The sequence below is a fragment of the Daucus carota genome, chromosome 5 (genome assembly GCF_001625215.2).
Source record: "Daucus carota subsp. sativus chromosome 5, DH1 v3.0, whole genome shotgun sequence".
NCBI lineage: Eukaryota > Viridiplantae > Streptophyta > Magnoliopsida > Apiales > Apiaceae > Daucus > Daucus carota.
Genome location: NC_030385.2, coordinates 4,919,791 through 4,944,512, shown reverse-complemented (window position 1 = coordinate 4,944,512; position 24,722 = coordinate 4,919,791). Strand labels below are relative to the sequence as shown.

General features: G+C 33.4%; 1 protein-coding gene across 4 annotated transcripts; it reads left to right on the top strand.

Moving 5' to 3' along the window:
* The first annotated feature begins 11,016 nt into the window (after positions 1–11,016).
* LOC108219671 (hypothetical protein) lies at positions 11,017–22,666 on the top strand. Of its 4 annotated transcripts, none has more exons than XM_017393164.2 (5): positions 11,017–11,108; positions 15,756–15,978; positions 20,567–20,689; positions 21,315–21,480; positions 21,646–22,666. In XM_017393164.2, the coding sequence occupies exons 4-5, from the start codon at positions 21,382–21,384 to the stop codon at positions 22,336–22,338; spliced, it is 792 nt and encodes a 263-aa protein (XP_017248653.1). In that variant the 5' UTR covers positions 11,017–11,108; positions 15,756–15,978; positions 20,567–20,689; positions 21,315–21,381; the 3' UTR covers positions 22,339–22,666. The 4 variants fall into 4 exon arrangements, with proteins under 4 accessions (XP_017248653.1, XP_017248654.1, XP_017248656.1 ...); XM_017393165.2 differs by having other exon boundaries at positions 20,555–20,689; XM_017393167.2 differs by lacking the exon at positions 15,756–15,978.
* The last annotated feature ends 2,056 nt before the right edge of the window (positions 22,667–24,722 follow it).

The following is a 24,722-nucleotide window of genomic DNA, read 5'->3' as shown; positions in this document are numbered from 1 at the left end:
CCAATGTTTGATAGAAAAATTTAAAATCAGCCCAATTGTTAAAACTTTGATCCCTTATAAATAAAAGTTAAAACTGAAGTCTCCACATCTCTTTTCTTTTCGGCACATTTTCGTGAGACATCGACGACGAACCTTGTACTGTTCGCCCATTGAGAAACTTTTCTCATTTGTGAGATCTCTATTCTCTTTCTCATATATCTATTTTGTCATTTATTAATCTTTCTTACTATATGCAAATTTATCAATCTTATGTTTCTTATCTAATCATTATCATCTGTGTAGCACTATATATATGGTGAGTTTTGTTACTGAAGATATAATTTAATAAGATATTGAGTTATTTCCAAGTATAATCATAGATATATGATTGAGTCATTAGCTATCATGATTTTAATTATATAATCAATTGTCATTAGATGTACAATTGACTAAGGGCTTCAAAAATCTAGGTTCATTTTGATTTTGTGCGAATATAGAGTACATTAATTTTATAGATTTCTCAACCAAATTTATAGGGATCTAAAACGATCTTAAGAGTCTCATGGTATACTCTTTAAAATTTTAAAAATAATTGAGCTCGTAAATACAACAATTATGATATATATTTACTTGAACAATACTCCTCATAAATTTCTTCAATCTGCTTGGTTCGCTAGATCTGATCTCAGCTTTCAAGGCTGTTGACTTGGCCTTTGAATTTCTCTTATTTCTCCTTTGTTGAACTTCAAGATCATGAGTTCTAAGCATTCCATAAATTTCATCAAGTGACACATTATTCAGATCATATTGCTGTATGATAATTGAAGTTTGAGTATCTCAATCTTTAGAAAGAGATCTCAAATCCTCTAGCTCACACACCTTACCAACTAGAGATAAGTTGTTATGAAGAGTTAAAAACTTGTCATACATATCGGTGAGACTTTCATCAGACTTGGCTTCAAACTGTTCCTACTCTTAGATCAACAGCGCTCTCCAATTTTTATTGATTGACTCAATTCTATGACACTGAGTTTCCAATGTGTCCCAGATCTCCTTGGCCGTTTAGAGTGCTATAACTCTATTAGACATTACGGAGTCTAAACTGTTATGGAAAATAGTTCTGACCTTGGCATCCTTGAGAAATTCAGTCTTCTCCTTAAGCGTCATCTCAAATTTCGTCTTCTTCCCATAGTGTTCATGTACACCATCAACTTGTGAAACCAGTTTCTTGGGAACATATGGACCATCAAAAATTCTGTCAAGGTAGTCAGGATCTGATGCTTTTAGATACATCATGATTTTGACTTTCCACATTGCATATTCAGATTTCTTCAATACGGATGTTTTTATGCTTTCATATTTGTTCGTCGACATGTTTTCGATCTTTACTGATAGGAGTTTATCAGCCTGCTCTGGTATCACTTGTTGCCTGAACAAGAATCAACTGTAGAAGGGGGTTGAATACGATTAAGTATAACTTTTCGACTTAAGAACAAATAATGAACACAAATATGTAACTTCTCAAATCAACTTCTATTGATCACAAATAAAACTATTACAAAACTCTCCCAAGAAAAACAATCTTTCTTGAGACCTACTAGGTTATCAAAATATTCGAGTAAAAACCTTGCTATTACGCAAACCTAAAACTGTGCTTATATAGCACACATCTATCCTATCAATTACAATATGTGTTCAAGCTGATTTCTATTAGTTTCCATAAATATCCTAACTGATAGTTTCGATCCTGTAAATCCGTAAAACAAATTAATCCATGTGCTGGCTTCTGTCTGTAAGATATATCTTTTCTGTAAACATGATATGCATCAGTTACTGATCACATCAGTTACTGACTAGCTTTCCATACTGATCTCCGGATCCTGATAACTTTACTAGATACTGATCAGTTCTGCTATGAAATCATGACCATCATTGAATTTTTATTTGTGACATACACAATTATGTGAATTTTATTTCGAACTCTATAATTATCTTAGGACTTTTGAGGTTATTATCAATTATATAAAGTATATGTCTACGGTTTCGTGTGAGCATTTGATAGGACACATCGAAATGATAGTCTATATCATGTGTGATCCAAACTATCATTTAATATGTGGCCGGATTACAACGATCTGCACGGGATCTTGTGTTTGTCGTGGTGGTCTTTGGATGCCTAATGTTTTATATTTTAGATGTACGTTAAAGTAAGAGTTATGCATTTTATTATTCCCTCCGTCTCTCTCAATTATTAACATTAAGGGACGGGGGCGTGTAACGCATTTTAATGCGCCTAAAAAATATAGTTTTTTTAAATAATTTTCTTATTCTGAATATAAATTTAGATGCATTAAAGTGCGTGTCAAGCAGTGAAAAAAATGTTAAAAAATGATAAGGACAATTCTATATTGACTAGTCAATTTTTGATATTCAAGAAATATAATTCTAAATTTTATGTGGTGCGGACTAATAATGATGAAGATTTTTTTAGCTACTTGATAAAGGTACTTGTCATAATTTGTGTTTTTGGCGAGGGAACTCTTTATCAAATTAAAAGGCGTTTTTTTTTTCAATGTTAAGACACTAATTTGCTCGAAATAGTATCTAGAAGGCATTTGGTTTTTTCAATATGCATCATAGTAACTCAGAGATGCTAGTTTCTTTCTAAAATAAGATTAGAATAAATAGCATTGATGTTTTTTTAATCCATCATTATAATCTTTGTGAAGAAGAGAAACAATTTTCATGGAACAAGTAGAACAAGACCAATCCATAGATTGACACAGAAGATGAGTTTAGAGGTGGTCTTGCCAAAACAATGCTTATAGGGCACATGGTGGATTTATATGAATTAAAAATTTTAAATTTCGATCATTTAATATAATAATGTATGAATCAATTTAGTGTAGACTAGTTCCCTGGTGTTTTTATCACTTAGTGGGCCACTAAAATTCAGTTCTTTATGTTTTTTAAAAAATTAATTGTACTCTCAACTTGAATTATGTAGGCAATGACGACGATCACAGACTTACCCTGTGCGCTTGTGTATTATATCATATTTCTGTTGGTGAAGTCCTCAGGTGGAGCAGCAGATTTCGCCAGAATTATCTCTGTGTAAGATATTTGCGTTTGGTTATCACCCTGTGATAATTTTATATAGATTATAGTACAATATGATTATAATAATTTATACAAATTTGAAAATGGGTATACTTGTTACTTTCTTTTGGGTGCTCTCTTGTAAATTGGGTACCACATTCGGTAATACGATTTTATGAGAAATTGGCCGATTGCCAATTGAGGGAATAGGGAGCTGCATAATTGAGACCCGTATTTGTGGACTCTATACTTTTTTTTTTGAAGAAAAAAGAAAAGAAAAGAAAAGAGTATAGAGACCACAAATGCGGGTCTATACTCTTGGTAAATCTTATTTTCAGCCTTTGGTCATACTTTGGTCGTCCTTGTTACGAAACTTTAATCATTTGTTTACTTTTATTCTTACCTTAAGCAATAATTTTTTATGTTTTCTTTAATAGTAATTTCAAGTATACATTATTAATACATAAATATATTGGCATGTGGGCAGAGTAGTTTATGGTTTTTTATAGTGAAACGGAAAGATCTTATACATACTTTACATACACAAGGTCTCTAACATGTCTCTGTCAATATTTTGGTTGCAGTTGTAGAGATTTTCATTTGTATGCAAAAGATGTATCCGTTTTGAGCGTTATAAATTTTAATATTGAGATGGAATCCGTGAACTTTTACGATTTCCTAAATGTCAAAGGCCTACTAGTTAAATGTTCTGAAGCGGGTAATGTAGCTGCTCAGCATGTGCTTGGGAAGGTAACTAATCACTTTATCAGTTTTTGTTCTCTCGGTGGGAATCATGCGCCATTCCTAATAATCTACTTTCTAAATGCGTTTTATTTGATGTTTTTCTTAAAAATATTATTCCCTCCGTCTCTAAAATTTTTTCTCATTTGATAAATCACGACTGTTCACGAAATAAGACAAATTACTCATTTCCTTATATCTATAAGACTAAATATAGTCATTAGTGATATTATTGGTTTCATATTTATGAATACTTTAATACGGTGAAATTTTTATATTTAATATTAATATGAAATTAAAGATATTAATAATCAAAAGTGTGTGTTGAAAAACGTAATAAAAACACACACGAAAAGTATTTAGGGACCGGGGAGTAAAAAACTACTGGCTAGGCCTACTGAGGAGCATAACATTTGTTCATGCTACGCAGGTGATATTGCTGAGCTCTACTCATTTGTTACTCAGTGAGGGGAAAAGAAAAGTTTCTGGTGTCAGTGATCCTTGTGATCGTTTAAAGCTTAACCGTTTGATTCTAGACACGAATGTTCCCGCTCAGAACAGTAAAGTTAGTTCTTTTATGTCCTATTTTTCACCTCTACAAGTACGCACCAGTGACTCACCAACAAGATTGGTTCACCACCAACTTGTGAAGCTGTTCCTGATTAATGGCAACCATGACGACTTCATCGAAATGGGTATATTCCTAAGGCTTTGTATACAGTACTTGATGAGTGATACTGGAGAAAATTCCGTCCTCCTCTTCTTCATCACGAAAGTGGTTAGACGTGCTTGTTATATCAGATATATGGCGAAGGTTAAGGAATCATTTAGTGACTGCTTGAGGGTGGTTAGAGAATTCTTGGAACTGCGCTCTGATGTACGTTTTTACAAGGTTTCTGGGAAGTGTAGCTGTCTTCAACATCTATGCTTGCGGAAATGTCGTATGGCTGGCCTGGATTCACGAGAGGCATTGAGGGATGAAAATTTTGTGGAGGCACTGAGACAAGAAGTGAGCGAACTTGGTCAATCATACATTGGTTTAAATAATGACCGAGCTGTGGCACTTGATCATTTTGAAAACGAGTTTGAGTAAGTTTATACATGCAAGAATTGTAAACTTTTAAGGGGTGTTAAGACTCTAGATTATTATTGAGAGACTGGTTCTATGTTTTGCATTGTACTCAGACCAGACATATAAACATGTGCAAACTCTTTTGTGCTTTGAAAATTGCTTTGTACTTGAAATTTAGTCTATGTTCGATTATTATTTTACCTGGACAGACAGAATATAATAACATTGCTACTCCAGTGTTAAAATCGGTGTTCGTGTAGGGAGATGCTGAAATTTAGTCTATGCCCCATCTTGTAGGGAAAGTGCTACCTTATTTCCTTATACACAGCACACTTAGAAGCGTCCGTGTTCGTGTCCGTGTTCGTGTAGGGAGATGCTCGAAACAGAGCCCATAGTATCCCGGACACTCTGTCTGCCAGTCCGTTTCTTTTTGAGCTGTGCATCTGCAATAATTCTGCATAGTGCCAAGCAACTTGTTACCAAGTAAATTATAGAAAACCTTAAAAAACAATTATAGAAAACTTTAAATTAACCTCACTGATGCTTCAAAATTCTAATCAGAGTGCTTAGAGGGAGTAAAAAGCCCGTCTCTTTTGACACCTCTGGCTTGTGCTGTCATTTGCATATTTTGGTAATATAAGATAAATATTTATTTTTGTTTGGATATAACATGTAAATTTGTATTTATATAATGATATTGTTAATAAAAATAATAATCTTTTAAATAAGCTTGTGTTTTTTAAAATATATTTGATATAAGATATTGATAAAATTCTGATGAGGAAAATGTTTGTCGTATCTAGGGGAGTTATATAAGTAGTAATTATGTATATATATTTACTTGGCTATAAATTGAATTATAAAATTATTAAAAATCTAAATTAATTTTAGAGTTTTAAGTTTTGATACTTAAAATAAAATGTTAAATATTTTTTAAATAAAAATATGAAATTTTAATTTAATGTAAACATTAAAATATTTACATATATAGAAATTAAAATATTAAAATTGCAATTAAAATTTTACATTATATTTAAATATATAAAATGTATAACATTTTTCTCGACCAAAATTTAGTATATATATAATTTGATATATGAAAAAGAAATATGGCTCAGCTCTTTAGTACATATATGGCATAGCTGATTCATACCTCATTCAAGAAAAGATTAGACCTGAGAATTTGATACACATTACACGACATGGATAAGAAATAAAAAATTTGGATTTTTTTTTAATATTCGGTACACAAATATGATTACACATGAAGATGAATATACAAGTCAGGTTCACCAAAGTATATGAATATAGGCGGACAGCACAGAAAGTTTCTCGTTACAGCTCAGGCATTATGCTCTCCCATAGGTACTCCCATAGGTACTGTGATACTGTGACGGTGTCACACAATGTTAATAATGTAAGAAAAAGGGGAGGCCCACTTGACTAGCTAGCAAAAAGCTATGTGAAACTATTTCCATCCGTTAATCAAATTCATTCGGCTAATAGCCATTTATCAAACACGATTATACAGAGAGAGATGGGCTCTTTATCATTAAATAAAAACCCCTTTTAAAATAAAAACTAAAAATCAATTCAGTTTAGTGATATTCTCAGTATAATCTATTAATATTTAGTGACAACTTACATAAACTGCCCAGAATTTACAGATTGTTCTAGAAACTCCTCAGAATCTCTAAATTTGTTCTAGTTGTCGATTCAGATGGTGGTTGCAGTAGTGGAGATAGTGGAAGTGAAGGTGCATATGGAGGTGGTCGTGGACATGAAAAGAGCCTTTAACTCTGTCCGGTAGTTTTAAGATTGATTTACATCACTTGTGCTAGCAGTTGATGCATTTACAGCAGTTGATGGAATATTTCCACCAATATTGACACTTCTAACCAGATCATCATCACCACTATCACACTCCATATCACCATCAGTCTTATTTTCAAATTGGAGAGTTTCATGAAAGCCTTCATCTTCAAATCCTTGAATTTTCTTATCATCAAACATCACATGCACAGATTCCATAACAATGTTTAATCTTAAGTTGAAGACTGATCTGTAGGCTTTTCCAGTAGCGTATCCAACAAAAATTCTCTCATCTGCCTTTCCTTCAAATTTTCAAGATTTTCACCTTGATTCCTTAACACAAAACACTTGCATCCAAAGACATGTAGAATATTCAGAGCTGGCTTCTTTCCTTTAAAATAGATGATATGGTGTCATCCCTTGTTCTTGATTAATCAAAGAGATATTTTGAGTATAACATGTTGTGTTAGCAGCTTTATCCCAAAAAAAGGTTGGTAACTTCGATTCTCCAAGCATTGTCCTAGCAGATTCAATTAAGGTTCTATGCTTTCTTTCAATAACACCATTTTGATGAGGAGTTCTAGCAGTTGTGAACTCATGATTTACCCCTTTTTCTTCACAGAAACTTTTCATAATAGAATTCTTGAATTCAGTCCATTCTCACTTCTGATCCTTGAGATCTTCCTTTTTGGATCAATATTATCCATTTTCTTGATGCGATTGATGATGATTTCATTGGCTTTATGCTTGGAGTGAAGAAAATATGTCCAAGCAAATCTTGTAAAATCATCCACAATCACAAGACAGTATTTCTTTTTTGAGATAGACATTATGTTGACTGGTCCAAAAAGATCCATATGTAGAAGCTGTAGTGGTCTATCAATTGAGGTTTTCAATTTGCTTTTGAAAGGGGACTTCCTTTGCTTTCCAAGTTGACAAGCATCACAATGGCCATCCTTAAAAAATTCCAATTTTGGCAGTCATCTAACAAGATCTTTTCCCACAATATCATTTAGCTTTAAAATTCAAATGGGACAATTTCTTGTGTCAGAGCCAGCTGTCATCTATACTTGCTTTACTGAGAAGGCAAGTGATTGAATCTGCATCTGTAGAATTGAAGTCAGCTATGTAGACATTTCCTTCCAGTTAATACCACTTTGTTGTTCTTCTTGTCGTAAACAACACCGGCTTCATTTCAGAACCATACTTGATGTCCTCTTTCACATAGTTGACTGATGCTAAGCAAATTGTGCTTAAGACCTTTAACTAATGCAACATTATCAATGATGACATTTTCTTTTGAATTCAAAGCCATATCCCAAGGTATATCCTTTGATGTCATCTCCAAAGGTGATACTAAGGCCAGCTCTTTCCTCAATGTTGTTGAGCAGGGTAGAATCTCCAGTCATATGTCATTATCACCTACTGTCAAGATACCAAAGATTCTTTCTCTTTCCTTGCACACAGCAAAACCAACTTAATTTGATTTTGGTACCCAAGCAGTCTTGGGTCCATTTTTGTTAGAAACAACCTTAGGTTTAGAAACTTTTACTTCATTGGATTTAGAAGGTTTTGACACAACTTCCTCCTCAGAATTGTGTTTCTTAACTTCAGGTTTTGCATTGGAACCAGATGAATCATTATTAGCAGAGTTCATAGAGAAATGATTTGCATAAACATGATTCATACCACCATTATGAAAAGGTATAGCAAGCATGTTAAATGCACCAAAATATGGATTAGGCATGAATGGCATGTTATCATATTGAATGGGAGGTTTTGGAAACATAGGCATGTATAGCATGTGAGCATTCATCATAAAATTAGACATGTATGGATCGGATAGAACAGTTTTTTAATTAACAACAAGACGATTTACACTACCACATTTAGAACTAGTTTTCCTAACATTATTTATATCAGGAGTGTAATCATTCTTTTCATTGATTCCAACTTTGCCATTTCTAGAACTCTTCTTCTTCCCTTTGCCAGCCCACAGAATCTGAATTGAGAACTATTCTTTCTTTCACAATTTTCTTGCTAGATTCACTGACAAATTTTTTATTGATGGGCCCATATTTCTTGTTAAGCTTATTAAGCTTCTCATCATTAACTCCTTTCTGATTCTTCAACGGATAACTCTCATCCGTCGATGGAACATCTGTCAACGGATGATCACTATCCGTTGATTGATTAGTTTCTCCTAAGATCTTTATGTTCTTCTTCCAGGAATTCTTGTAATCTTATTCAAGAATTTGAGAAGAACACATGTTCTCAAGAACATTCCTCGACTCCTTCCAATTAGCAATAATCTCTTGCTCTTTTTCCAACTGTTTTTTGAGATTTTCTTCTCTTTTTAGAACAGCCAACAACTCATACTTAGAAAGCTCAGCAGCCTTCTTGATCTTTTCTAATTGAACTAATTTCGTTTCAAGCTTTCCATTCCTCCCAGCAAGCAAATCATTAGCTCTTTTAATTCTAACATTTTTTTTGTTAAAGATTGTAAAGAAACTCTAAGATTATAAATCTCATTAGACATGTCATTAGTGATTTGTTTGCATTCATTCTTAGTAAGATCAAAAGTGTTGGTGGTTTTTACCTATCCATTGCTAACTGAAGTAGAGTTGGCTTCATCTTCTTTTGCCATTAAGGAAAGCTTGACAAGATGCTCATCATCTGTATCTTCACCATCAGCTGCCCAGTCCTTTCCTCAATTATGAATGCCCTTTCCTTCTGCTTTAATAGTTCAACGTATAACTTTCTATAATGCACACCTTCAGTTGTGGAACTCTTCTTCTCAGCAGATGGTTTTCTATATTCATTAGAAAAATGCCCAGCAAGACCACATTTAAAGCATTTAAACTTAGACCTGTCAACCAAACCAGATGGTTTAGATTGGACAATACTTATAAATGGTCTAGCTCCAGAGACATTCCTCTTAAACATGAGCTTAGAGAATTTTATGGCAAGAAAACCTAGATGTTCATCAATATTGTCAACTCATCTTGTGATGAGAATTCATCATCTTCTTCAACAACCTTCCCTTTACCCTTTCCAGCATCCGTTTTACCCTCACAAGTTTTCATACTTGGTGTAGCTTTGCTCTTCAGTTCTTGGTGTATTGGATACATTGAAATGAAAATTACAATGTGAATATATACTAATACAAACTAATCGAGTCTGCAAAGGCATACACCTACTCTTTTTCAAACAGTTCCAAATATAGTATTTCTTGAACTTGATGGTACTTTTGGCAGCTTGAAATTCTTGTTTCTTTTCTAGAATTGGTAGGCTTCGAGGTTCTCAATATTTGACTAAACTCTTTTTGGTTTCACTTCTAAAACTGGTGGAGCACCTTTCACATCAATCCATGTGACTTTTTTCCTTTACTTGACTTGTAGTTTTCAATTGATAGTCATCAACTACTAGGAAGAAGGTAGCTGTTGGTAGCTTTCTTGAATCATCAATTGATAGCTTTACTGGTTAGCCATTGATGGATTGATGCAGCCGTTGATGATGTATTTTATTCAACCGTTGATGCTTTGACTAGCCATTGATCTTCACTTCACTTGTATAGATTACATGATTTCAAATATTTACAATTATGTCACCCTATCTATACATCCATCCATAGAACAATTGCTATATCAATTGGTCAATATAACATCTATCAACTGCTAAGATACTCATAGTTTTGTTACAATACCGCATCATTGTTGATGGGTTATCTGATCAATGGATACTACAATAAGTTTTCTATTCATTGATCAGCTACTATCATCAAGCATAACATATTCCTAATAGTAGAATAATTTTTTTCTATTAACTACTTGTTAATAATTCATCTATCCCATCCATTTATTTACACTTTCAATTTTTGGGATGTCCTTTCTAATTATTTACATTTTAAAAACTTTCTAAAAGTAGTAAATTTTTCTAATACAGAAACTAATCCAACCCACTACTAGTATCCACTTTTTCTAATTGAATAATTAAATATTAATGTATCCTACCACTTTATCAACTTTTCTTACTTCTTGAAACTACTTTATATATTTTATTTAATCTCCGCGCACAACCCAATTTCAAGACTTGGGTGGGAAGAGGGAGTAAAATTTTAATCCTCAGTTTAGTTAAGTTCTAAAATTAGTAAAAACTTCTAAAATTAGTACATAGGAAAATGTAACTATTTCGATGGGCTTTAAGTAAGCCCATATGTGTGTTTGGGTAATAGCTCAAAATGAAAAATTGAAGTATCAATGCGGCCCATTTGTAGTATGTAGACCATAACTAATTCTAACTTCTAATCTAATCATATTCCGTGTTTTATAACCTTATTATCATTGAGCTCTTCTTTGTCGCGTTCGTCTTTCTCGGTCACCTTCATTATCGCGCGTCTTTCTTGGTAACATTCATTATCTTTCTCTTTATTAGTTGCTTTAGATATATATTTAATTTGTATCTTTGTTTATACAAACATTAATGACCTATAATTGTGTTGTGTGTGTAAATCGACTAAAGTTTGAGTGCGTATATGAATTTGTTTATGTACATGTTTGAGTATATATGTCTCACTAAATATAACCCATATCATGGATCATGTATCTCTATATTCTATATCATAATTAGTATTGATTCAACTTTGAAGATGCACACATCAATCACAATTCCAAAATTTCTGAAATAGGCTCCATGAATTGGACCCTACCCGATCCGATGGCTAATGGATCACTCGGAAAAAAAAATCTGATCCGATAATGGTATTATTCGTTAAATATGAGATATGAATTTGATATGCGATCCAACTATTTATAATTATATACTATATAATGTATTTTAAAAACTTTACTTACTCTGAGTCTTAAGATCAAAGTTGGAAACTTGTAGATATATCCTTCGGGATATTATTGACGAGTAGTGTGCATTTTATGAGGCAAAAGATTCTTTTTAGTGTTTAAAATAGTTATTTTAAATTTTAAACATTGTTAAAAAAATTTCATTAATATATTCGTTGTCAACTAATTCATTACTATGTTGTGTTTAAAATTTCAAATTTTGTTAAATTATTCATTACACTATAAAATATATATATATATATATATATATATATATATTTTAAAATTGTAAATGTATCGGAGCTCTGATCAGATCCGACATGATCCTAAAGGATCCGGACATGGGTTGGGCTGTAAAAAACTGACGTTGATCCTATTCGAATTCAAAAAAATAAATGAATCCAAATATGGATTTGCCTGATTCTATACGAACTTCGATCCTCACTCAATCCATTGACAAGCCTACGTGGATATACATAACTTTTATAAAGCAAAGCCAAACACGTTAAGTTTTTTTTTAATTTTGAACTTCAAGAAATTACTACCTTATATCCCGTAGAATACATGGATTTACTTGTAATACTTGGTATCTTATCACTCCTTCCGTCCCATTAAATAATATAAATTGGGATTACGCACAGAAACCAAGAAAATGAGGAAAAAATGAGTAAAGATGAAAGCGAGTTAAGTGCTGTAAACAAATTTGTTTTTGTTAGGTCTTGTTAGGTCGAGATCTGTTACAATTGACTTCAGCGGAATGCTTCTATTACTTGAATGTTAAACTGATATGAATATCCAAACAAAAGTAATCAAAACAACTCAGCTCTTATTGATTGTATAAGAATTATTACAACTCTCTCAAGAAAACCAGACGTTCTTAAGAGCTGCTAGGTTACAACGATATTACTCGTGTTGTTATGTCTTGCTCTATTATGCTTTTACGCAAACCTAATCTCTGTGTTTTTATAGTACACAACCACTACTATTACTAACAAGATATTCTCTATCATTAATATTCTGTTTCTATATATGTATATCACATATGAGTAAATATCTCCCTATAAATAAATTATTTAGTATCAATCTTCTTTCTTTCCCTATCAAACTCAATCTCCAGATACTGATCATACTTCATACTGACCAAGTATCCGCATACTGATGAGGTTACATCAGTTTCTGATACTGATGAGGTTACATCAGTTTCCGATGTGTCCATTAGTTTCTGTTGACTGTATTGTTTCTTGTCGCTGCATTGTGATGATCTACTAATGCATAAATGCATGAATGTAATAATAGATTTGAGATAGTGGAGGAGAGTATTTGGGTTTAAGGTTACTATTTTTAGAATGTATAGAAATGAGAAGGATATTGTATATAAATGAATGCTACAGAGGGAGTATTATATTTTAATATTATATACACAGATATATAAATATATAAAAACACTTTTAATTGAGATGGGTAGGATATAACATATTGCCTTTAGCGCCCTAGTGCCCTGTTAAGAACTATGGGTGCAAGGTGACCATGTGTAACTATAGGATACAAAATTCTGTGGATGTACATAGCAATTTGTACCTTATTTGATATTTTCTTTAATCCAAGTGGCTTTGGATGATTTGTGGAATTTTAAAAGGTCATATTGTATGAGAGAATTTATAAAAACAGCCCAACTGTTAATAATTGCGCCTTTATGTAATTAAAACCCAATTCTCAGCAATTGCTCATACTTTGGCGCATCCGTTTTAAAGACATTGACACTTACCTTGTCCAAGTTGGTTTGCCCAATAAGCAACTATTATCATTTGCGAAAGTTCTGTCTCTCTCCTTTTTAAGACTTTGGCTAGTGGATTTATGCTAAGGCCAACTAATCTTATCTTTTAATTGTCTTTCCTTCTTTTGATTCTTTCTCCAACACTGAGAATTGCCTTAAGTTTATGTTCTTGAGTCAGACAATAAAAATTTGTTGTAGTGCAGAATGCGCATTTAGATTTTAGTGTGTGATACATGTGTTAGAAACGCAACATTAGTATTACAGTATTAATAATACTATCGCTAGGTAGTGTAGTAGTAGAAGTAAGATGGTAAAGATACTTTAGTCTTTATGAGTTAGTTACAAGTTGTAGGCTCGTATAAATAGTCATGTAATGTTTACATCTGAGGCAAGACGAATATGAATATAAGAGAATGGGATGTTTTTCACCAACTACTTCTCCCTCTTAAATTCTCTGCTCTTTCTCACTTTATAACTAACTACTCCCTCTAAAACCTAGCTTTCTATGAAAATTATATGCTCTTCTTCTACATTTCTAGTCTATAACTCTCTAGTTCGTCAATTATTCACTCAAATCGACCTCTAATCTTCTGTGTTTGCTTATTTTTCACTTGTCAAATCTACAAAATCACAAAATAGCTTCAAAATGTTGAAAAGTAATTTGTTAAATCTTGAAGATTCTAGATTTGAGGAAATGTCAAGAGTCTAGTAGTTTAGAAGTCTAAGTGATATGTTAAGTTCAGTTAATCTAGACCCCGGATGTGAGTAATTATATATAAAATGATCTAATATCAACTATATATAGATTCAAGTTGTGAACTGCTTCTTCAATTATCACATAATCAGAAAACCATCAGTTAAATTGCAGTAGCAATTTTCATTTTTCACATTGAGTTTCTTATATCTAAAAACCATCAATGGCATCAGTGGAATCAGAGCCTGGTCACTAGAATTCGTAAAAGGACATTAGGACTTTTTTCTTTTCATCACCTACAAAGTCAGGAACATGCTATTAGCTTCAAACTCAAACACAGTACATCAACCTTTACTTTGTCTAGACCTCAGTTCCTTTTTTCGATGGAGATTCTTATGATTAATTTCTGGAGTGCTCGAGATGAGAACTATATTATCTAAATAGGATTATGGGAACTTGTCCAGAGTGGATAAGAACAGCCCACTGATGTAGTTTGCAGCCTGGGAGATATATGGAGTTCGAAAGAAAAAATATAACAACAATGTGTTGAATGATGCAAAAGCCCTGTTGTACATTCACAAAGGAATCAGCAAGGTGATTCTTCCAAGAATTATGGGAGCAACAATATCAAAGGATACCTGGGAAATTCTAAAGAATGAATTCAAAAATTCTGATAAGCTAATTACAATTAAACTTTAATCTCTTTGGAAAGAGTTCGATAATTTATTGATGAAGGAAAGTGAATGAATTAAAGTATTATTCTCTTGGGTTTCGAATATTATTAATCAAATTTGAAGTTTTGGAGACACGATTGAAGATAAAAAAAATCGTTGTGGAAATTTTAAGGAGTCTTTCTATTAACTATAATTTTGTCGTTGCTGCTATAGAAAAGTCAAAGAATTTATCTCAATTAACTCTCATTGAGTTCATTGGATCGCTTGAAGCTCATGAAATTAGAATGTCCAGATTTACAAACCACCCTATAGAGCAAGCTTTTCAGTCCAAGTTAAGCTTTATGAACAAAGAAAAGAAGAATTAGGGAGTTCAAAAATACCAAAGGGCAGGCGGCAAATACCGTGAAAGGGGAAGAGAGAAATTCCATGAGCACGGAAGAAGAAATCAAAATGAAAATTCCCCTTCTTACTGCTTGTGTCGTTAAAATGGGAACCATACGAATGATTGCAGGTAAATGCACCAGGTGCAGCTGGCCTAATCATATTGACAAAGGTTGTTGGTTTCGTCACAAATAAAAGGCAATTTTTTCAGAAAATAGTGAAGCTTTGGATCAGTTGTTTTATTCGTCTTAACACTCGTCAAGAGACCAATGATATCTGGTATATTGATAGTGGCTGCTCTAACCACATGACAGGAAGCAGAAATTTCTTTATTAATCAGAACGAGAACATGAAGTCACAAGTTACTCTTGGAGATGGAAAATGCCAAAATGTTGAAGAAGGAAGCGTAGTTGTTTAATCTGTGCGCATTACTTATAAACTTACTCATGATATTCTTTTTGTTTCAAGTCTAACATAAAAAATGTTAACTGTAAGTCAATCAACACAAAAAGGGTATATAATTAAATTTGAAGGAGATCATTATCTACTCATTGACAAGAAGACAAAGTTGTGGATGACTAAGATAAACATGGCACCTAACAAAGTTTATTCTTTATAAAATTGCTTCTATTTGAAGTCATGAAAGTTACTCTCTGAAAAGTGAAAGTGATGAGTCTTTGTTGTGGCATCTCAGGTTCAGTCATCTTCATTTTAATGGCCTTAAATTATTAAAATAAAAATATGCTACTTGGCCGGCCTTCTATTGAAGAGGAGCAGAATATATGTGAAGGCTGCAATTTTGGAAAACAACATCATTTGCCCTTTTCTAAGTAATCTTGAAGAGCTAAAGTCTCGCTCGCTCTTGTGCATACGGACATTTGGGGACTTTCAACAGTCCCTTCGATAGCTGGAAAAAGGTATGTTTTGCTATTTATCGATGATTATACCCTCAAAACTTAGGTATATTTTCTGGAGCACAAATCTGAAGCCTTTTCACATTTTAAGACATTTAAAGCTCTAGATGAAAAATGATGTGGTCATTCTTCAAAAATTTAAGATCGGACCAAAGAAGAGATTTCGCTAGGATGAATTCTATAAATTCTACAAAGAAAATGGAAGAGAAAGGGAGTTAACAGTCCCCGTAAAAGTAGCAACAATACGGTGTGATGGAACGGAAGAATAGTACGATTGTTAAGATGGCCAAAAGCATGCTTCAAGGTAAAAAATGACCTAAATATTTATGGGCGGAGGTTGTTAATACAACAATTTATATTCTGAACAGGTCTTCAACAAAAGCTGTGAGAAATAGGACACCATATGAAGCCTGGTTTGAAGCAAAATCCAAGATTGATCATTTTAAAGTATTTGACAGTGTCTCCCATGCCCATGTTCCTAAAGAAAACCGAGACAAGCTAGACGGAAAAGAAGAAAAATGTATATTTATTGGATATAGTGATGAATTAAAATGTTTCAGGTTGTTTAATCCTATAACCAATCACTTGTGATTTCTAGAGACGTCAATTTTGACGAATTCGCAGCATGGTTTCGGGAGAATGATGTGGCTGATAATTTTCAGAAACTTGATTTGGTTAAGCCTCTGTCTATACACGAAGGAGCACTGAAAAATCAAGAAACTAGCATTTGACCCGAAGATGTGGATGGAGATTCTGAATTTCCACCACGAAAAACTCGATCGTTGGATGACATTCATTAGAATTGTGACGTGGTCTTACTATTTATAGAACCACAAAGTTTTGAGGAAGCTTCACAAGAACAATCATGGAGAAGGGCCATGGATGAAGAATTGAAGATGATCGAGAAAAATCAGACTTGGATGCTTGTAGAGAGGCCTTAAAAATAAAGAAGTTATTGGACTAAAATGGGTCTACAAAACAAAATATAATGAAGATGGTTCGATTCAAAACTATAAAGCTCATTTAGTGGTGAAAGGGTACTCGCAATAGAGTTGATTTGAATGAAACTTTTGCACCGATTGTTCGAATGGAGACTATGCGAATAGTCCTTGCTTTAGTTGCGCAACTCAAGCTAAATGTATACCAACTAGATGTAACATCTGATTTTCTTAATGGAAATCTCGAAGAGGAAATTATTGTTGAACAGCCATTGGGATAAGTCATCAAGGAGCATAAAAATAAAGTTTATCGACTCAAAAAGGCTTTCGATGGATTGAAGTAGGCACCGAGATGCTGGAATAGCAAAATTGATGAATATCTTTTGAAAAATGGTTTCACTTAAAGTCCAAGTGAACCATCACTCGATATCTAGAAAGAAGTAGTTAGTGATTTTTTGATTTTGTGCTCGTATATAGATGATCTGATCTACGCTGGTATAAATGGAAAAATGGTTGAAGATTTTAAAAATGCCATGATGAAGGAGTACGAGATGACTGATCTTGGACTTATGAAATATTCTCTCGGAATGCCAGTTAGGGAATCTCTTGTTGAAATATTTATTTCACAAGAGAAGTATGCACATGATATACTTAAAAAGTTCAACACGGCAAATTGTAAGTCTCTTGCTACTCATATGACGGTCAATGAAAAGTTATCCAAATATGATGAAAGTAAGAAGGTTGATGAGAAAGTGAATAGAAGTAGAAGATTAGTTGTTCTTTGATTTATCTTACTAACACAAGACCGGATTTGGTACAAGCTGTTAGCGTGGTTTCAAGATTTATGAGTGATCCAAGTAAGTCTCGTTTTGCAACAGCAAAGAGGATACCTTAATAAATTAAAGGGACAAAAAATTTTGGACTCTTCCACATGTCTGAAGAAGATAACAAGCTGGTAGGTTACACGGATAGCGATTAGGCAGGTGCGTGGATTACGAGAGGAGCACTAGTGTTACGTGTTCAGCCTTGGCACTAAAAGCATCTCCTGGTCATCAAGAAAAGCAAAAGACAATAGCTTTATCTTCTGCAAAAGTAGAATATGGTTTAAAAGGATTTTGGTAGATATGCAGCAAGAAGTGGATGAATTTATTGATACGGATCGCTAATTGTCATCCTTTGTGAAAGCTTCAATAGGTAATCATGTATCTGAATTTCATCTTATCCTTTTGCATGGATCTTGCGGAGAGTTTCGATTTTATAATTGTGGTTTGCATTTTTTTTTGCTGCGCTCGATGCTCGACACCCTAAACTTCCACCATTGACTACTGTGGAATCATATTATGCTCAGTATGAAGAGTCTATGGAGAAACTTAAAGAGAGTATGCCAATTCATCCTGACACATGAAGACATGGATGATATTTCGAAGAGCAATGCACAGTCGAAGGATAACAGAGAAGACATTGTTTATAATGAGTCAAAACAAGAGCCAGTGGAGGTGTCAGTTCATGCTATAGATGGTCTTTCATAACAATAAGACACTTGCCCTCACTGGATGAAAGGGAAGTCAGCGATATCCAATCCTAGTAGAGGGAAGAAACACAAACACAGCTTTATTGATGAGCATACACTACCAGTAAATTGAAGTGTGAATTGGTAAAGACACAACCTGCGAAAGTGTAAGTAGCTGATGATAATCAACTGGTCAATACACTACCAGTGAATTGGTAATGAATTGCTGATCTCCTTGGTGTAGAGACTGGCTTGAATAATTGAATTTGGTGACTTTTGATTACAAAAAGCTGATATTACAATTTCAAGACAAAAGGAAAATAGAAAAAAGTGACATTGCAAGCTAACATGAAGGTCTCCAGCCAAGGAAAATTCTGGGTTGGGAGTTGTCCTCACTCAGAAGGACATCGTTTGGCTTACTTTAGTAAGACATTACGCCTGATTGCCAAGCAATGTCTGCTTATTAAAGCACTTTTAACAACAGTCAAGAAGTGGACTTCTAATATCATGGACACACATTTCTACATAAAAACTGGCCATTGGAATTTAAAGTATCTGTCTGATCATAAATTCAGTAATATTTTGCAGTAATAGTAGATTAGTAAATTTCTAGGGTACAATTATTCTATTGTGTATAGGAAGTGGAAAAAACAGTAGATGATGCCCTTGCCATCAACAGAATGCATAAACCTACTATCTGGCCCTTAATTAGTGGATTATTAAAGCTCTAATTCCACATTCATGAGGACATGAATGCAATATAGGGAGATGAGATGTTAGGAACCCAGTATTAGTACTGTCAGTAGTGTACTAGTAGTAGTCAGGTGCTAAAGATACTTTAGTTTAAGAGTACTATAATCCTTATATAGGGAGATGGGATGTTAGGAACATAGTATTAGTACTGTCAGTAGTGTACACAGTGTACTAGCTGTAGTACGGTGGTAAAGGTACTTTAGTCCAAGTTATTAGTCTTATACAGGCAGACTTGGATAAATAGTCTTGTAAGTTTACCTTTAAGTGTAAGTTTACATTTACTTTAGTCTAAGTTATTAGTCTTATATAGGCAGACTTGGATAAATAGTCTTGTAAGTTTACATTTAAATGTAAGTTTACATTTAAGACTTGGATAAATAGTCTTGTAAGTTTACATTTGAATATTAGAATTGGATTTTTTTCCACCAACTGCTTCTCTCTATAAAATTCTGTGCTCATTGTCTCTGCAACTGAATTCTCTCTATAAAACCTAGCATTTTGTGCAAATTATAAGCTCTTTTTTTACGTTTTACTGTAAACCTCTTTAATTCTGGAATTATATACTCAAATATACGCCTTAATCTTCTGTGATTGATTATTTCACACTTGTCAAATCTAGAAAAATCAGAAAATAGGTTTAAAATAGAAAATCAGAAATTGATTGTTTCTCATCTATATGCCCCCCCCCCCCCCCCCCCCAAAAAAAAAAAAGGAAAACCATCCACTAATCTATATTCTTCGGGCCCAGATCCAGGTTCCATGATTTGCACTCCTGCGGATACGTAGGAGATGTAGCATAACACATTAAACACAAATAAACACCACATGAGGGTTCTACTATATAAAGGCATGAAAGATACAAGTTTCAAGCTTCATTTTACACTTGTAAGAGACCAACTTTCGATACATCTATGTCATTCATCTCTTAGTCATTTTGAGTGATTCAAAGTGCCTCGGAAAGATTTCTCGGAGGAGAACGCATTCCAAGTGTCACTCGTTGTGTGCGCACAACTATGCTCACTCAAATTTGTAACTCAAAATTGACATAACAATGTGGAGCTTAAACCCACATTTTCCAACAAAAGAAACTAGTAAGAATGATTGCTAATGAACTGATTCTCTCAAGGGGTTTGATATCTGTAGAGGCTGTTTAATACTGTTAAAGAGTCACGTTTATATATGATTCATGTTTTATGCTTTTAATAATACTAATAATAATATTAATATCATCATCATCATCATCATTATTATTACTATTTTTGTTTAATCAATGATTCTGTAGATGGTATTTAAAGAAGTGCCTTGATAGTTAATTATTAAGTTCTTTTACCGCTGCCTTATATCAGTAGAAGTGATGTTGTGTAGTTTAAATAAACAGTTGTAGTTGCAGCTGGAACTTTGTAGGCAATGGCGACAGTCAAAGACCTGCCATGTGAGCTTCTCTGTATTATATAATATTTCTGTTGGCGCAGTCGTCAAGCGGAGCGGAGGACTTTGCAAGAACCATAACTGTGTAAGACATTACGCACTAACTTATTAAGTTGATATGAACATTAAATATATTGTTTTTGCTATATCACGTGTCATGTGATTATAACATACTCCATCCGTCTCACAATACAATGTCTACTTTTAGCTTCTAATACAAATATATTGACATTATTTCAAAATTACTCATTTTGAAAGTTGTATAATGATTAATGAGCCTACATTCATGCATTTATAGTAGGGGTACAAGTGAGAAAATGTTATCAAATTAATGTTTTTTTAATATGCATAATTTTTTCAAAAAAGACTTGTACTGTGGGACGGAGAGAGTTCTTTGCATGAACATTAGAAATTTAATGATTTGTTTAAAATAAACATAAAGTTCAATTTTTAAGTTACAAGATTAAATATAAGACAATATATGTTTAAACATTTTATAAAAATTAAAAATTTTATTGAACTTATGGATTTTTTTTTTAACCATATGTAATAATTTTTATAGTTAGTTAGGAAGATATGTATTGCCCAGCTCCTGAACTTTTTTACTATATTTGTGCAATTATTTCAGGTATATTTTTTTTTGATAAATGGATATGCATGGGCAAGTTTGTTGTATATTTAACATGTCTCTGCCAATCTTTTTGTTGCAGTTGCAAAAAATTTCTTTTGTATGCAAAAGATGAATCCATTTTAAAGGTTGTCAATTTTAAGTTTAATATGGCACCTGTGAACTTCTACCATTTCCAGAATGTCAAAGGCCTACTCGTCAAATGTTCTGAAGCTGGTAACGTAGCTGCTCGGCATTTGCTTGGCAAGGTAGCTTAGTGCATTTAAGCTTTCTTTGTTCTCTAAGCCCATTCACCAAAAGTTGTAATCTGCTTTCTAAACTGCCTTGTACTTGATGTTTCTTCATTACAAAACTTAGAAACAAATTTTTTTTATACTTGCCTACTAAGGAGTGACTTTTTAACTACTAAGCAGGTGCTTTTGCTGAGCTCTACTCAATTGATCCTTAGTAAATGCAAAAATAATGGTGGCATTCCTTGGGATCTTTTGATGTTCCATTGTTCGATTCATGACCTCAATGTTTCTGCTCAGAACAGTGAAGTTGGTTCTTTTATGACCTACTTTTGCCCTTCACAAGTAGACAGTAGTGGATCTTCAACATCAACGAGATTGGTTCACTTTGAAGTAGTGAAGCTGTTCTTGCTTAATGGCAGCCACAATGACTTCATTGAAATGGGTGTTTTCTTGAAGTATTATATTGAGTACTTGACCGGAGATACTAATGAAAATAGCCCCCTCCTCACCTCCATCAAGTTACTTGCTTCGCGTGCTCATTCTGTTGGATCAATGGAAAAACTTTTGAAGACAAAAGAAATATTTTCTAACTACTTCAGGGTTGTCAGAAACTACTTGGAAGCTATAGAGCAACGTGATACTACTCGAGCTTCAAGTTATGGTACCATGACTGATGGACAGTATGGTTTACTCCTAAACATGTATATGTTGAAATGTGCTCAAATAGGTGTGCATTGGCGAGAGCCAAAGAATGACGTAAATTTTGTAGATGCTCTTAGAGAAGATGTGATGGACCGACTTGATGGGGCATACATTGATTTCTGCTTAGTCCGAGCTGTGACAGTTGATTGTTTTCAACATTACTTCGGATAGGTTTATACATGATATGCAAGAATTGTGAACTTTCAAGGGGCCTTAAAAGGCTCCGCTGATTGAAAAAGACTGGTGTTCTTTGCTCTGTATTCGGATCAGTGAGAGGTATACATGTAAAAACTCTTTAACGTGTTTTTTTGACACAAAAACAGCTGGAAAATACTGGGTTTAGGTATTTAAGGAGTTTTTTGTCAGGTTAATAAAAAATATTTCTCTAGTACTCTCAAAATAAATTATATCTCTGGCAAGACCAAATTTTGTATTATTTGCTTGAGTTATTTAATAATATACTTAGATTTAACCCGCGCGAAGCACGGGCGGGTATATAATCCGTAATTTATTATTTAATTTTGACATTATTTTATTAATATTCTAATATTAGAGTTCAATTTTAATTAAATTATATGAAAATTTAGTTTTTACAATTTATTATCTATTTATAAATATTTCTTTGTTATTGATATGTGATAATTTATTTATTCAATTAATTTCAAATCAGATTTTTCATATTTGGTATATCTTCATATGTGTGAAAAAAGAAATTTATCGTGTAATAGATTAAAGTTAGAAAGGGTTACGTAATGGTTAGTGTTTGTATTGAAATAGAGCATCATGGAGTTAAAAAAGTTATTTGAAAGTTTTGTTAAAGACGATATTTAAAATTTGATAATTATAATTTTATTTTTAATATTATTATAATTTTATTTTTATAAAATATTATATGATAATGTATTGTCATGAGTGTTTTTAGTATTTAAAAATATTTAATAATGTAAGAGTACTAGACCTCCACATATTGTAAACTTGTAGTTTTAAAAGAAAGGAATCAAAAAATATAATTAAAAATTTGGACTACATAGTATAGATAGTCCTACCGACAAAAAATGGATACGGTAAATGAGAATGCTTCCCCAAGTGTACTATACTCTGACCAGACACGATAACTTGGTGTACACACACAGAAATAGGGATGAGCATTTACCCCGTCCCACTTGACCTCATCGGATCCCTGAACCGGACCGGTCGGGGATTCAGGGAATATTTCGGGCGGGGCGGAGATTGGAGAAAGTTTTATAAAAAATTTGGGGGCGGGGTATAAAAATAATAATATGTTTATATATATTATACTAAATAAATTATTAAATATAGATACGTTCATGTAAAAAATGTACATTTGCATATATATATAAATAAATATATAAAATAAATAAATATATATATATATATATATATATATATATATATATATATAGGCTCTTGATCAAATAGAAACCACTTTTAAAATTAAAACTAAAAAACATTATTTAAACTCTTGTAATTACTAAATGCACTCGGCCAAAACAAATCTATAATCACTAAAACACTGTACCCGGCCACCCAGATCTGCCCCCATCAAATCTCACCCAGCCAACAACACTACCACCCACCTCACCTCCATCATCTGCATCAACTTTGTCTCTCCCTCTCCCCGTCATCACTATTCTCTCTCTCCACCATCATCAAAGCCATCTTCTCTTCGTCATCACCACCTCCGTCCTTTCCCTTCCCCTCGCCGGATCATTTTTCGACGATCTCTCTTCCTCAATCTCGTGAACGACTAGACTCTATCATATATTATAATGTTGTTAAAGTTTTGATATACTCGTTGATATATTTAAAAAATTGATGATTTCTACTGTACAAATTAGTGATATGCTCATCAGAAATTAGTGATATTCTCTTTAGAATTTAGTGATTTGTGTTGCAAAATTCGGTGAAAACTCCCAGAAATTGGGGAAATCTGCAGATTTGTTCTTGTATTTGATTCTGGTGGTGGTAGTGGAGATGGTGGAGGTGGCGGTGGAGATGAAGGTGGTGGACATGGAAGGAGTTAATGGAGCAACAATTTTAGTGGATTCAACAGGGTGCTCTGTTTGGTAGTTTTTGATAAATAGACAGAATTGAATCTTTAAAATTAGTAGTAATGCAGGGAAGATGATGGAGGTGAGGACGCCGGAGGTGGAAGTGACGCAACTGGAGATGGTGGAGGAGGAGAAGGTGGAGGTAGGTTGGATTCGTTGGTTGTGGATACGGTGGAGGCGAACATGGAGGGGCATGAAGTTATTAGATGTGAAGGTGGAGGCGGGCTGGGTTGGAGGAGAAGGTGGGGTTGTGAGAAAACTTAGTGATATTCTCTTTAGAATTTAGTGATATTCCAGCTGGGTTATTACTTTGTAGAATAAGGAGGTTTGTAGTGGAGTAATTCTCTCACTTACTCTCTCTCTCTCTCTGTCTCTCTCTCTCTCTCTATATATATATATATATATATATATATATTCAAGAATCAAAATGCATAATTATCACAAAACTTAGGATTTCAAAATAACCATCCAAGAATAAAACAT